Genomic DNA, 15,484 nt, shown 5'->3' on the forward strand with positions numbered 1-15,484 from the left:
TGGAGTTCTGGGGATAGGTTGGGGAGAACAGGGGTAAGAACCCCTAGAAATTCTGCCCAGCGACCTGATGCTCATCAGATGTGTTCAATTGGTCAGACCAATGGGGAAAGACCCTGCTAATGCCAGGGCAGGTGAAACCCGATCAACTATGCAGATGGCTATGCAGATGAGCCCAGAATAGAATAGGGAGAATGAGGTCACCCTTCCTTCTCACTAGATTGCTAGGATTCACCTCTGTGACCTCAGATAAGCCAATTTCCCTCTCTAGGGCCATTTTCTCCCTCTAAAGTGGACAGGGGAGGGTAGAACCAGACACGTAATGTCACTCTTAAGGCCAAGAATCCACAAGTCTGATTTTGATCTAAATCCAGAAAAGGAGTGTGACCAAATGTATAATTAATTGCTGGCTCATTTTTTTTCTTCTGCAGGCTTTGGTTTTATTAACACTCTGACCTTGCAATCTTCTTCCATGTGATCTTTCCCCAAAAAATCCACGAGACTGTCGGGAGTCTGAGTTGGAAATTTCTTTGTGACCCAATTCTCTCCTTCCACTTCCACCCCACCCACCATACCCCTTGTCAACCCTCACCTGAGCTCTTTCAATGCTGGGATGCTGGCGGACCTGGGAATTCTATGTTTACTGTTTTGAGTCCTGCCCCATCCACTCCTGGCACTGTGGAGGACACCGTGACTCGCCACATACTCTTCCCATTCATTTAGTGAACATTTCTCCGGAGTGCCAGGTTCCACGCCGGGTACCAGGACTACTGAGAACAACAACGTGGTGCAGTTCTCAGGAAGTTTTAATCCATATATTAGAGAGATGCCATGTCAGGGCGCTTAGATGGCTCAGTCGGTTTAGTGTCTGATTCTTGATTTCAGCTCGGGTCACGATCTCATGGTTTGTGAGTTCGAGCCCCATGTTGGGCTCTGCGCTGACAGCACGGAGACTGCTTGGGATTCTCTCTCTCTCCCTCTCTCTGCCCCTCCCCTGCTTGCACACTCTCTCTCTCAAAATAAATAAAATATTTTAGAACGATGCCATGTCAATCTACCTGATGGCAGTTGGCCTAGGTCAGAGAGAACACCAAGAAGGGCCTGCCTGGGCAAAATCTTGAAGGATGCTATAGCTGAGGCTTTTGGTGCCCACTCCTAGCCCACTCAATCCATGCTCAGGACAAGCCAGGCATGTCAGGGAGTTGAAGCCCCAAGAAGAACCCTCAAGCCAACAAGAAACAGAAGCTGGCAGGTAAATGCCCCAATTCCTCTCCCACTTGATCCTGATCAAGTATGCTCAAGCCCAATGGGATTGAGTGATCAGCTCATTAAGGCACCTGTAGTGGCTTCCCTTCCCTAACTCATTTCCTATTCCCTATCCATGCTCCTTGGGGCCACCACCCCCAATAAACTACCAGCTCTGAAGTCCTTATCTCAAGGTCAGCTCTTGAGAGACCCCAGAGTAGATATGGAAGAGTAAGCTTAAATGGAAAGCCAGGTGGTCAAGGGGGAGAGCACCTAGGCAGAGGGAGCCACTTGGGTAAAGTGATAGAGGTCAGGATGTGGCATGGGATTTGGAGGACACAAACTTATTGTTTCCAGGACTCTGTTGTGGGACCTTATAGCATCCTTGTCCAGATGGGACAAACACTTCAGTCATCTTTTCCTGACCTCCCAAAGGGGCTGGAAGAGAAGGGGCTGAAAAAGATGGCCAGGGCCTTCCTGAGAGGTGCCCAGTGGCCCTGCCCAGGTATCTGCCTCAGTCCTGCGCCCTCAGGGGTACAAGAGGTTTCTTCTGAAAATTAGCTGCTCAACTAGGAAAAGGAATTTCCCAACTGTCCTGGCTGCTTGCATAATTTTGGTCTATCTAAATATTTGGAAAAGGTTCTCTTGTGCTTATAGGGAGTATTACAGTGTCAAATGTTGAGGCCTATGGAAGGCAGTATGAAGGAGTGGTTAAGCCAGAGAGACTAGCTAGTCTAGGCAGCCCCTGTGAACCTGTTTCCTTATCTGTACCATGGGAATAATAGTACCTGGCGAGGATTCAATGAGATCATGCATATGGCATTAGGCTCTGACTATAACAGATGCTCAATTTTTAAAAGATGGTGTGGTGACAAGCAGAGTGCACCCACTGGGGCAAGGCCAACCAGCCACCAGGAAGCAAGCTCTGCCATGAAGCGTCTGCCACCAGACTCTCCAGCTCAAAGCCCAACTGGGCAGCCCACCAAGGGCGTGGGCCAGAGCAAACCAGATGGCCAAGCTCAGACATTGGGGCAGCCTGTCCAGGCCGGGACTTTGCCACCATGGATGAGGTAGCCAGCAAGCAGCAGGGACAAGAAGTTGGCTCAGAAGGCCTGGGGCTCTGGGCAAGTGCAGGGCAATGCCTCAGTGGGCTTGCTCAGCCCTGGTCTCTCCAGACCCCTTACCCCACTGGAGTACAGAGGAGCACCCAACATTGGTCACTGGGATCTTCTTTTATAGGCGTCCATGGCATGGGGGGGGGGGGGGGGGACCACTGCTTTCCTCATCAGGGTCCCTGTTTCAATAGATTTGGCCCCTCACATCTGGGGAGTCCTGCCTGCACTCCCTAAACCCCTGCCAGCCTGTAGTATAGACCTGGCTGGTTTAACTCTGAGAGAAGGTTGGAAGGGAGGGGCACTGGAGCCTAGTCTCTGGCTCCCTGGACAGTGACTGCACTGCCCCAGACAGGATTGTACAGAACAGGCCTCTCCCTGCCCCCCACCTGGGCCAGACGAAAGAATGCTTCCGAGCAGCAAGCCCCAGACTGGCACTTCGGCTGATATTTTGAGGCTGTGGGTAGAGAAGGCCTCAAAGGAGATCCCAAGGGACTTGCAATTATCCAATTAACACAACATGCCAGTCTCGAGGTGTCCTGGAGTTCCTCAGGGCTACTCAGATAAGGACTGACAGGGGGACAGATCCACGAAGTTCTGGTCCTTGTCTGTGTGCACAATGCTGGGGATGATTAACCCCGGGCCTGGGAGCGGTGGCAGGAAGGGGATGAGGGTGGGGGGTGAAGATCAAAGGCTCTCAGATAAAATGGCCAGTCTTGGAACTCTGGGGAAGAAAGGCTCTGCTCTAAACGAAGCATTTTTAGCATCGTCACAGGTTCAGCATCAACCACTTCAGTCCTAAGGCAGAAATGTTCTTTCTGCATTTCTGCCCTCTTTATTTATCTTCACAAGATGGAGAGACAAACATCCATGATGTCACCAAACTGGGTCCTAGAGAAACCAACCCCAGCATTCTTGGGGACTCCTGGATCTGGCTCGAGCCTGCCCCTGCTCCCCAGGATCCTCTGAGGACCTCTTCTCCTGCCACTTTGTCCTCTGAAGCTCTGCAAGCTTTCCTACGGACTGGGGTGCCTTCCTCCTTGGGAAGAGGGCTTCCTCCTCATTCCAGCTGATCATTCAGCCTCCAACCATCCCAGGAGTGGGAACTACCTGGCAGGAGGATCAGATTCCTGGGAGGTGACTGTGCTGCCTCTGCATCACTGCACCCTTGAGCCCTCAGCACTCCCTTCAGCCAAGGAGAGCTGACTCCCTCCCTTTGTCAGGCCCCCAAAAGGCAGTGTCAGGAGAGGTGAAGATGGGGGAGGGCAGGGAGGAGGTGCCAGGCCTAAAAAAGAGCAGGTTCAGGCCCAGTGGGGGAGGAGGGAGACAGGCAGTGAAAGCATGGGCTAAGGACCATAATGTCTTGGTGGGGAGGGAGGGGCTGCAGGGACTGGAGTATCTCAGGCCCTTGTAGTGGGTGGGGCCAGGAGCAGGGGCACCTGGGAAACAGGCCTCCCTCTGGAATTCACAGTTTAGCGGCTGTCTAAGTCACTGACCCCTGGAATCTGCAAGACAAGACAGAGGACTGCAAAGGGGCATCGGGGGTGCTACACTCCTAAAGGACAGCTTAGGGTGAGTATGACGCACTGCTGGATGGGTGGACTCCTGGCCTCAGTTTTCAGGATCCTTCTCATTGCCTTGACCCCCAACTAGCAGGAGGGAAGCCCTTCCCCTGTAGCCTGGCTGCTCTGAAACCTGGTGGCCAGCAGAGACAGCAGGGTAGAGGAAGTGAGGCTATATGAAGCAGTGACCTCAAGGCCAACCCTGGTTAGAAGTAACTTTGCCGCTCCCAAACCAGCCCACGGCCACATGATCTACCCCTACCTGATCTCCCAGCTGCTCTGAGAAATTCTGGGTACTCTAGAAACTCCACACCTAGGAGCCTTCAGCCATCCCTCCAGAGCAAGGCTGACCTCAGGGGCCCTAGCTTTCTCTGGGACCAGCATGAGACCGGGAAATGTTGACTCCATGTTCTTAACCCTCACAGCTTTCTAGGGGCTCTTTTTTTTCCAAAGCCAACCTCTCAGGAAAGAGCCCTGTCAAGAGAAAGTTCTGCCTTCAGAACTTATTTTAAAATAAGGGGTGCCTGGGTGGCTCAGTCGGTTAGGCATCCAACTTTGGCTCAGGTCATGATCTTGTGGCCTGTGAGTCTGAGCCCCGAGTTGGGCTCTGTGCTGACAGCTCAGAGCCCAGAGCCTACTTCGGATTCTGTCTCCATGTCTCTCTGCTCCTCCCCTGTTCATGCTCTGTCTCTCCCTCTCTCTCAAAAATAAATAAACATTAAAAAATTTACAATAAAACATGACCTGCAAACCAGATCACATGCAAAACAGACTCACCTGTGGCTGGGCAGTTCTCAGGGGGAAAATTGAGGCAACTGAGTTTCCCTGGAATTGATAAAATCTTCCAGAAGCTCCATGTTTCTATTCCAATAGGGCTTCTCTTGACGGGGAAGGCTCATTATTAATAGATGTTTCTGGAGCAGCATCTGTGGACCTGGGGAAAGTTTACAGTAATAAAGAGCACAGTCTCTTCCCTCCAGAAGCTCATGCAATGGGGACAAGGAAGGAGGTTACTTGAAAGTTCAAGGCCAGAGGGGACAGATGAAGGAGGCCTTCTGCAAGCGGTCACCTGTGGATGCTGAGCCACACTGGAATTAGGGGGAAAGGCATCGCTGGGAGCAGGAAGGTCAGGTGTCACAGGAGCGTCCCCCACCCTTCGGGGTACATCCAGGGCCTGTGCTTCTCCTCAGAGCCCGAGCGTAGCGGGGGACATTTGCTGGCTTTAAGGGGCTGTCCCGCTCTTCTCTCCCCAGCCACGCACCATGTGGTGGTTCCTGGTGCCGCTGCTGCTGCGCCCCAGCTGGGCAGGACCTCCCCAGGAGAGGGCCCCTCTTTTCCGGCTGACTCAGCAGGGCCCCTGGGAGAGCGGGGCCAGCAACGCCACGGTCTCCCCCTGCGAGGGGCTGCCCGTCGCGGGAGCCACGACCTTGACCCTCGCCAACAGCAGCCTGGAGCGCCTGCCCGACTGTCTGCCGCCCACGCTGCGCAGCCTCGACGGCAGCCACAACCTGCTGCGCTCCCTGAGCGCGGCCGAGCTCGGCCACCTGCCGCAGCTGCAGGTGCTGACGCTGCGCCACAACCGCATGGCGGCGCTGCGCTGGGGCCCCGGGGGGCCGGCGGGGCTGCACACGCTGGACCTCAGCTACAACCGGCTGGCCGCGCTGCCGCCCTGCGCCGGGCCCGCGCTGCCCCGCCTCCGCTCGCTGGCGCTCGCCGGGAACCCGCTGCGGGAGCTGCAGCCCGGGGCCTTCGCCTGCCTCCCCGCGCTGCGCCTCCTCAACCTCTCCTGCACCGAGCTCGGCCGTGACCCCGGGGCGGGCATCGCCGACGCGGCCTTCGCGGGGGTGGGCGGCGCGCTAGAGGTCCTGGACCTCAGCGGCACGTCCCTGGAGCAGGGTGAGTCCGGGCCGCGCCGGGAGTTGGGAGCCGGGCTGGGCATGCGCTCCGGGGCAAGGCCGTGAACTTCCTCTAGGGGTGGCTACCGGGCGCCCTGTGCCGGGGTGGGCCAGGGCGGCTGGAAACTAACCCCACCTCGACTTCCAGAGCCCAGCGGGCCCTGTTCGAAGGGCCACAGTGGGGTCAACTTCCGGAGGCCCAGGAGGTGGGAATTATTATTATCTAACATAGGGAGTTAACTCCTGGAAGCCCAAGAGGTGGGGACTGTTATTGTCTATCTGCTTCACAAAGGAGGGAAGGGCATGGACGGGAAGGCGACAACTGGCCTGTGGTCTCACAGCTCGTTGAGTGGTACGTCCAAATCTGAACCCAGGCATTCTCGATGCAGGGCCCAATCTTAGCCACTCTGTTCTGCTACCCAGCAGAGCTGAAAAATGCTTGTAGAATGGGGAAGTTGGAGGCATCTTGGGGCTGATTAATGAATGTACTTAACACCAAACATGCTAACCCGAAGCAACAGATGTCCTGAGGGTGAATTCATTGATCTTTCTACTTGGTTGGCTCAAATTGTTTCTGTGAACGTTGGGTCTTTCAAACAAGACATAGGAGGGAGGTGAGAATACCAGCTCCCCTGTACTTGGCCGTGTTCTGACTCTAATTCACAAGGTTGGTTTTATTTTAAAAAAAAAACACTTCATGTGTCTGTAATCACCTGTTCCACCACAGACAGAAGAAAGAGCGAGAATGGGAAACAGGGGAAGTGGTATGGTCTCCATTTGTTAAAAGAGCCACGAAGCTAGGTTCTGGGCCCTCATCCAGCCTTGCTCCTCCTCTCCTACTTCCTCACCTCTCTCAAAAATGTCTCCAGTCCTTGTAGCCATCAGAGTGAAGTCTGGGGTATTTCTGTCTGGAGTTTAACAAGAGGGTGGGGCAGCAGAGGCCTTGGAGACAGTGTCCTGGGTTCAAGTCCTGGTTCTGCTCCCACCCAGCTGTGTGGCCCTGGGCCTGTCATTCTCCTCTCTGACCTTGGCTGCCCCAGGACAGGCAGGCAGGCAGGAAGGACGGACTGGCAGTCTCTAAGGGCTCTTCCAGCTGAAATGGCTATGCTTCTAGATTCCCAAAGCTGCTAACTGTCCCCATGCTCAGCAATGACCTTCATGACTCACTTTGTCCCTCTTTGTTTCCTTGATGCTGGGCTAGCCTCTTGATGTCTTCCTGGGTAGTGGGCAGTTCCCTCTCTGTGTTTCAGTTCAGTCCGGGTGGATCAGAGACCTGAGAAAGCTCAGGTCTCTCCACCTGAGGAAGATGCCCAGGCTGAGAACCCTGGAGGGGGACATTTTCAAGATGACCCCTGACTTGCAGCAGCTAGATTGTCAAGACTCTTCAGCACTTACCTTTGTCCACACACACATCTTCGAAGACACTCCTCGCCTACAGGTCCTTCTATTCCAGAAGTAAGTGTTTCTTTCTTTCTTTTTTTTAATGTTTATTTTTGAGAGAGAGAGACAGACAGAGAGCAAGCAAGGGAGGGAGGGGGGGACAGAAGATCCAAAGCAGGCTCTGTGCTGACGGCAGAGGGCCTGATGCGGGGCTTGAACTTGCAAACCATGAGATCATGCCTGGAGCCGAAGTCGGACGCTTAATGAACTGAGCCACCCAGGCACCCCCAAAGTAAGTGTTCCTAAGACCCATCTGAATCACATAACTGATTTCTGCCACTGCGCTAAGTTGAACACATGTAACCATTTTATAGAACTAACCAGACCTTGATTCTTCTCCCTCTGCTCCTTCCCATCCTCTCGGGGCTTCTGTTCTTCCTCATCCTTTGGGTGATATCGTGGTCAGGTACAAGATAGTGCATCGGCCTAATAACCATGGAACTCGGTCTTCTCCAGAGTAACATTAAAACTCCAAAGTCTCATGTATGTAAACTTCCCTTTAAGCCCAGGCTGAGAAACTTGCAGCGGAAACAGGGGATGAGGCATCAGGTTCTTCTCTATCTCTGGATCCACCTGCTTCCCCAGGTGTTTATGCAATTCAGCCTTCCACGGTTTGAACGGGCCAAGGACGAAAGGTGAAAGGCTAGAAGGGTCCTTCTTGCAGTTGGGACCCCAGGTCAGTGCTTTCAGGCCTATTTATCTGAAGTATCACTACATTCACCCTCCTTCTCAACAGGAAGGTGACTTCAACAGGAAGGGCAGTATCACTTTGAAGATGACCCCAGGCTGCCTGCTTTCCTGAGGGCCCACATCTGGACCCTGGGAAGCTGGCACCTTTGCCCTATCATCACTTTCAATGTAGCCATATCTCTCCTTTCTCTGCTAGCCCCAGCCACAGCTGGACTATTCACTCTGGGGCTTGTCATGACAGCAAAACAAATAGAACAGGCACACAGAGCTCTTAGCTCAGCGCCTGGCACATGGCCCATGCTGTAACATTCGTGAAGATGATGGTGGCTGTGAAGAAGGTGATGGGAAGGATGGCAGTAACAGTGATGGTGGTGATGGTGATGATGTGGGTAATGATCGTGGATCGGTGATAGTGGATGGTAATCGTGATGATGATGGTGGTGGTGATGGTGGTGAGTGTAATGTCCTCTCTGGCTCAGACTCCTCTTCTGAGCTTCAGACTTGTGTCTAAGGTATCAGATGTGGAGCCAAACTGCCCCGGCTCAAATCCTGACTCCATCCACTTTCACATACCCTGTCTCTTCCTACCCCCAGTTAAGAACACTGGCAGTTCAGCCAAGAGATTCTTCTTGGCTGAAGAAGCCAAGGGATCTGTCTAAATCATAATCTGATGGAGTCTCCTACCAAATGAAAACACTGCAGTGCTTTATGAAGGACAGGATTTAATTCCTTCTGGCTCATCCTAGGCCCCCCACTGCACCACCTGTGCTCCAACTGGGGGTGGGGAGGAGCCACTTGCTTTCTGGGTGCTCTCAAGCTTCAGAAGCTCATTAAATGCTATCTGACCTACTGGACCCTCTCTCCCCCTTTTCAGCCTGGCCTGCTCTTGGCTCTCCTTAGCTCACCCACAACCTCCCCCAGGAGGCTGTGATAAATCCTGAGTGATGTTTGGCTGCCCTGACATAGGGAGCACCCACTAGAGAGGGGATGGGCACCTTCCTGGCTGCTCTGCCAACCCAGCATGCCCAAAGCCCTCCACAGTCCCTTCTGACATGCAGGAGGGAGGGGCGGTATTTCAGCAAAGAAGTGAAAAGAGAGAGCAAATGGAAACTTCTTTCACACTAGGGCTCTGTCAGTTCAGATGCAGAGACATACAGGCATGCACCAGGGTGTGAGCCATCCCTCAGCATGTGGGTGGTAATTCAACTTGATTTTATCAAGTGCAAGTCGCATTGGTGGCAGATATGACCACCAGAGAAGGAAAGGACACATTTTCCTTATCTGTAAAATGAGCAAAATATTATTACCTCGCTGAACTGTCCTAATGATGTCAACATGAGATAATGGATGTAGAGCACTGGGCAATGTTACCTGCTCAAAAATACGATAATCCTTTCATCTCTCCCTTCAGGCAAAAAGAGCAATATTTCCTTCGTGTGCTGAAGTGCTAAGTAAACTCTCATTCTACTATGAGAGCTAGATTTCTACTCTAGCTCTGTGAGATCTCCTAAAACAAGCACATATATGTATATGCTCACATGTGTGCATATATATGTATATGCCCATATGTGTGCGTTGAATTTCAATATAAATAGCACACACATATGTCTGGTGTCCCACGGGAACAGCTGCCAGGTCCCCACCACCCCGGAGTGTTAGAGCAGATCTGAGGAGTGGTCCTTCCTCCTCTAGTACATGAGTAGCCCCCTCAGAGCAGTTGGGGAAGGCACATGGTTCCCAGGCAGATGGAGGAAAGCCTGCCTTTGGTCAGAAGAAACCTGAAGGGAAAGTGCAGCTCCTGTCGCTCTAGATAAATTGTGACTGAGTATATGTAAAGGAGGCAAGGGGGCTTGGGGAGTTGAAAACATTGAGGCCAAACGCTCTGTAAGACCCTAGGGAAGAAAGAACTGAGTGTTGGGAGGGGCCCTGCCATTGCTGGGTGTTCTAAACCCTTTGCAAAACGGCCCCAATAAGTCCTCCCATCCTTGTAGACACACCCCTTCTCAATGTGACTTTGCAGCTCCCCCTGTCAAGAAGTGGAGTCTATTCTCCACCTCTAGAAGCTTGGCTTGGCCATGTGACCGGCTTAGGCAAGTGTGGCATTAGCAAAAGTGATGTGAGGTGAGACTTAAAAGCAGTTGAGGAGGATTGGAGCTCTCCCCTCTTCGATGGTGGGGACCCCTCCACCACCATATGCACTAGCCTGGGGCTAGCCTCCTGAATGATGAAGGGCACATGAAGAGGGGCCCCAGCCTAGTGGAGGCTCCATGTATGTGAGGCCATCTTAGAACTTCCAGCCCTAGCTGAACTTGCCCAGACCACAAGAACCACAGAAGCATAAGAATAAATATTTGTTGTTTTAAGCTACTAAGTTTTGGGGAAATTCTCTACTCACAAGAGCTTCACTGATACACTTCAGTGAGGCGTGTTCCAAAGGACTGGTGTTGAGTGTCATCAGCTACAGTTCAACTGCAAGAGTATATATTCAAGAGTGTTCTCATTAATAAACAGTTTCTGTCACTTCTTGTGACTGGGTCTGGAATAACAATACCTTACTTTTGTGTGGAGATTTACACTTACAAACGTTTTCGTTATCCCAGACTCTTTTTTGATACAACAGTGGGCAAGAGAGTATTGTCTTCATTTGATATGAGGGGTGACAGTGACTGAATTGGGTTGGTATCTCCACTTTACAGATGACAAAAAATGAAGTCTAAGGTCATTAAGAGTTTTATCCAAAGTAGTATCACCTAAGCCCTAACAGGATGGTTTTGCCATGACACCTCCATGGCTCTCTGGGGATAGTCTTGACTTGATTTTTTTTTTTTTTAATTTTTTTTTTTTCAACGTTTTTTTATTTATTTTTGGGACAGAGAGAGACATAGCATGAACAGGGGAGGGGCAGAGAGAGAGGGAGACACAGAATCGGAAACAGGCTCCAGGCTCCGAGCCATCAGCCCAGAGCCTGACGCGGGGCTCGAACTCACGGACCGCGAGATCGTGACCTGGCTGAAGTCGGACGCTTAACCGACTGCGCCACCCAGGTGCCCCTTGACTTGATTTTTAAAGCCTGACTTGGGGTGCCTCTTTAGGTTGAGCGTCCGACTCTTGGTTTCGGCTCAGATCATGATCTCACGGTTCATGAGTTTGAGCCCCACGTTAGGGGGGCTGTGCTGATAACATGGAATTTTCTGTCTCCCAATCTCTCTCTCTGCCCCTCACCTACTTGCGCTTTCTCTCTCTCTCTCTCTCAAAAATAAATAAATTTAAAATAAAATAAAATAAAGCCTGACTTAATGGATTTTCTGTGTATTTCAGCTGCAACTTGAGTTCCTTCCCTCCTTGGAGTCTGCATTCCTCCCAGGTCCTAACCATTAACCTCTTTGGCAACCCCCTCATTTGCAGCTGTGAATTGTCCTGGCTCCTGAAGGATGCAAAGAGGACTGTCCTAAGCAGGTAATACATTTACAAAGCAGATGACTGAGGGGTGAGCTGAAGTTCTCACAGCATTTGCCTTGCTCACGTTGGGCAGTATAGCAGTGTAGGGCAGGGTGGCCACCCCCAGAAAGTCACACGCAGGGCCCCCAAGGAGAACGGCCTTTTATTGCAGCCAGCCAGAGTAGCAGAGAGCATGGAGGAACAGACATGGTGGTTTAATGGGCCAAGCCAGGAGGAGGGGGGCACTCATCACTTCCACTCACATCTCAGTGGCCAGATGTCAGTCAGAGGCCACACCTGTCACAAGGGAGGCTAGGAAATGTAGTCTAGTTGTATGCCCAGTAGGGGAAAAAGAAAAAAAAAAAAAAAGAATGGGCTAAGTGAACAGCTAGCTTGTCTCTGCCAAGGCAGTCTTATCATTGCCCCATTTTACAGATGAGTGGGTTGGGGCCCAAAGAGAAGAAGTGTTCACTTAGGTTCATGCAGCTTCTGGGCAGAAGAGGCAGGATCTGTCTTCCTTGAAAACTGTGCTCTTAACCACCGGGCCCCTCTACTGAGTCCCCAGTATGTAGCCTGGTCTCCTGCATCGTTCAGTCCAAGACCAATGGGCTCTTATGGGACAGGGGAAAAAAAGAAGTCCTTCAGACTTCCCATTGGCTGTTGGCTACAAGAGCTGTTTTTACAGTGGGGAGCCATGCCCAGGCTGGCCACCTGGAGAGAACGGAGCAGGGTGGGGGGTGGGGGGCGTGGGCAGGGCTGGCAGGGGACACTTCTGATCCTGAATACTCTCAAACCAGCTCCACTAGCTAAACTCTCCTCCTTGCAGCTCACTTTAGGAGACACCACCCCCCCCCCCCATCCTGTGTGTCTTTTTTCTCACGTCCCACCCAAACCCAGCCGTGAAACAGGGCTCGGTCTACCCCCATCCCCTTCGTGTTACCTCCAAAGATAAGTAGCTAGGCCCTTTGCAGTGAAGGGTCTCACTACAGTATTAATAAGGAGGTTGAAAAAAATGAAGACTGAGAAAGAAAGAAGGAAAAAAAAAAAAGAGGTTGAGAGTGCAGCCTCTTCACAGCACTTACTACTATTGATTTTGGCTGCATGGCTTTAACCTCTCTGTGCCTCTATTTCTTCATCTGTAAAATGGGGATAATAACCTACCTCCTAAGGTTATACAGCTTAAATTAGTTGATACAGTTAAGTGCTGACAGTAGTCACTAGCACATGGCAAGCACTCAGAAAACGTTGGCCAGTGTGAGTATTGTTACTGGTACTCAGCCAGGAAGCAGATAGGTGGGAACAAGATGGCAGACCACACTGGGAGAATCTGGACCACCATTCACAGTGCTGGCCCTGGGTTTTGGTTCTGCCACTTGCTGTCTTGGGCAGTTAGTTCCTCTTGCTGAGCTTGGGTTTCTTTCTCTGCCCAATGGGAGTGTCTCCTCCACAGGTTGCCGAGGGTCAGTGAGTGAAGCCGGTAGAGTGTGTAGCATGTTGAGACAGTTTGAGGGGAGCAACTGTCTGCACCGAGGACTCAAAGCCCAGCACACAAGCGGCCCTGATGCCGAATACCCTCTAACTGGTTGGCCTCCCCTCTAGGGCAGCAGACACTGTGTGCACACCAGCTGCAGGATCCCAAGACACCTTCTCAGCCCCTCTTTCGCTGTCCTATCTGCCCAGTATGTGCCATTTGGACCAAAGCACTACCCTCCTGGATTCCAACTCCACCTACTCTGTTCCCATCACCCACGCACTATCAACACAGAGTCCTGCCACCCCACAGAGCACAGCCCCCTTTACTCCACCTTTGGAAGTCAGACAGAGTGTCACCAAGACCCCCTCCTTCCCTGCGGATTCCTCCACAAGGACTGCATGGTCACGCAGCGGCATCAGGACGGGGACCACCCCCTCCGCTGCCATCTCCCCAGCAGATGCCAGCAACTCTAGTGCCCTGCGCAGGGCTGCAAGCACAGCCGAGACAGAGCACCAAGAGCACGCCGCCAGGCTTGCCCATGAGTCTGGCATCCCAGCTGCCGCCACCCCATCCACCAGCAAACACCTTGGGCTCTTCCCCACCTCCTGGAACCCGGTGAGGATGCCCCAGCCCGACCACAGGCCACAGGCCACCCCGCAGGTGCCCCACCCGAGTCCTTCCGAGGACACGATTCCAATCTTGCTGTTGGACGACTCCAGTGAGGAGGAGGAGGAGGAAGGGGCGGGGAAGAAGGAGGAGGTGGGAGCGCCTCCCCAGGACGTCCCCTGTGATTACCAGCCCTGCAAGCACCTCCAGACCCCGTGCGCCGAGCTGCAGAGGCTCTCGCGGTGCCGGTGCCCCGGGCTCAGCGGGGAAGACACCGTCCCGGACCCCCCCACGCTGCAGGCGGTGACCGAGACCACGGACACGTCGGCGCTCGTGCGCTGGTGCGCCCCCAACTCGGTGGTGCGCGGCTACCAGATCCGCTACTCTCCCGAGGGCCGGCCGGACAACCAGTCGGCGTCGGTGGTGGCGGACATCTATGCCACCGCCCGGCAGCACCCCCTGTACGGACTCTCGCCGGGCACCACGTACCGCGTGTGCGTCCTGGCGGCCAACCGGGCGGGCCTGAGCCGGGCGCGGGCCTCGGGCTGGACGCGGGCGTGCGCCGCCTTCACCACCAAGCCCAGCTTCGTGCTCATCTTCGCGGGGCTGTGCGCCGCCTGCGCCCTGCTGCTCGTCGCCACCCTGCTGCTCTCCGCCTGTCTGTGCTGGCGGGCCCGGACGCCACACCCGCGGCGCTACGACACGCACCTGGTGGCCTACAAAAACCCAGCCTTTGAGCACAGGCTGAAGCTCCAGACCGTCAGTTAGCCCAGCGCCCCCTCCTCCGGTGGAACTCAGGCCCCCTGGGTGCAGAAGATACAGAGGGTCAAAGATGGCACCCCTTCAGCTCCGAAAGCCGCTCCTTCCTGTGAAGCCAGCGCTCCTCGGGCACACAGGGAGCTTGCCCCGCTGTTTCTCAGTCCAAGGAACCACCGCCTTCCTTCCTCCTCCTCCCCTCTGTGCCCAGAAACGTGCACACCAGTCCACTCCCGATGCCCGTTGCCACCGGGCATCCTTGTGCGTTACTTGGGTCTTTCAGCAGTTGATGCCGCTTGTGTCCAGTCGAATAGATTGCGTATGGAAGTAGATGGAGATAAAAACTAGTTCACACGATTCAGGCTCTTTTGCCATATTGGAAGTGACATCCTTAAGTCCTTTCAGGAAAGGAAGTTCCCTTCATGGTCAAGCTCTGGCTAAGGCAGGTGTCATTCAAGGAATCAACTCCAGAGGAGTCTTCATCTGAGAACTGGGGATAAGGGAGAACTACTGGTTATGTTTCCCCGAGGCCTCCTGGGTTTATTAGTTGTGTCTCAGGATATGGCACAAAATGTGCTTTTGGCTTTGTCGTTAGAACTGCAGTCTGCTGGGAACACTTGTGAGACACGAGGAGAATCTGTGCTTTTTACTCATTGTTTACTGCATTTCACCTGAGACTAAGTAGTCAGAGGAACTATGGACTCCTTAAGAAAGCATAATAAGGTCACTTTCAGGATTTTGTTTTTTAAGAGAGAAGAAATGAGCTTAGGAGAGAAACTCTGGAGGCCTAGGTGGCTCAGTGGGTTAAAGGTCCGACTCTTGATCTCGGCTCAGGTCATGATCTCCCAAGTGGTGAGTTCTAGTTTGGGGGGGGGGGGGGGCTCTGTGCAGACAGCCTGCTTGGAATTCTCTCTCCCTCTCCCTCTGCCCCTGACTCGTGCTCTCTCAAAATAAATAAATGAAAAAGAGAGAGAAACCTCAAGGCTCCAACTGGAAGCTAAAGCATTTTGCTCTCAGTTGCATCAAACATTGCCTTTATGATTTGTATCTGAGTGTGCATGCAGTATCTCACTATACCCCTTTTCACTGGTATACAAACTTGGTAAAAAGTGATTTTACAAAATTATAGTGTGGGTCATATTTCTAGATATTAATTTTCTGCATTAGAATTTATTTTTACTTTTCTGTGATGACTGCAACAATTACCACAAACTGGATGGCTTTAAAACAACAGAAATCTATTCTTAACAGTTCAGGCCAGAAAACCAT

General features: G+C 52.7%; 1 protein-coding gene across 1 annotated transcript; it reads left to right on the plus strand.

The window, feature by feature from the left end:
- Positions 1 to 3,664: 3,664 nt before the first annotated feature.
- LRRN4 (leucine rich repeat neuronal 4) lies at positions 3,665 to 15,073 on the plus strand. Its single transcript, XM_060612434.3, has 5 exons — positions 3,665 to 3,926; positions 5,170 to 5,812; positions 7,062 to 7,266; positions 11,260 to 11,397; positions 12,979 to 15,073. The coding sequence occupies exons 2-5, from the start codon at positions 5,179 to 5,181 to the stop codon at positions 14,225 to 14,227; spliced, it is 2,226 nt and encodes a 741-aa protein (XP_060468417.3). The 5' UTR covers positions 3,665 to 3,926; positions 5,170 to 5,178; the 3' UTR covers positions 14,228 to 15,073.
- The last annotated feature ends 411 nt before the right edge of the window (positions 15,074 to 15,484 follow it).

This window comes from Panthera onca, chromosome A3 (genome assembly GCF_046562875.1).
Source record: "Panthera onca isolate mPanOnc1 chromosome A3, mPanOnc1 haplotype 2, whole genome shotgun sequence".
Lineage (NCBI taxonomy): Eukaryota > Metazoa > Chordata > Mammalia > Carnivora > Felidae > Panthera > Panthera onca.

Coding starts and splice junctions, on each gene's coding strand:
- LRRN4 (XM_060612434.3), top strand. CDS start 5,179: ATGTGGTGGTTCCTGGTGCCGCTGCTGCTGCGCCCCAGCTGGGCAGGA. Junction 7,267..11,259: donor CAGGTCCTTCTATTCCAGAA/GTAAGTGTTTCT, acceptor TGTGTATTTCAG/CTGCAACTTGAGTTCCTTCC. Junction 11,398..12,978: donor AAGAGGACTGTCCTAAGCAG/GTAATACATTTA, acceptor CCTCCCCTCTAG/GGCAGCAGACACTGTGTGCA.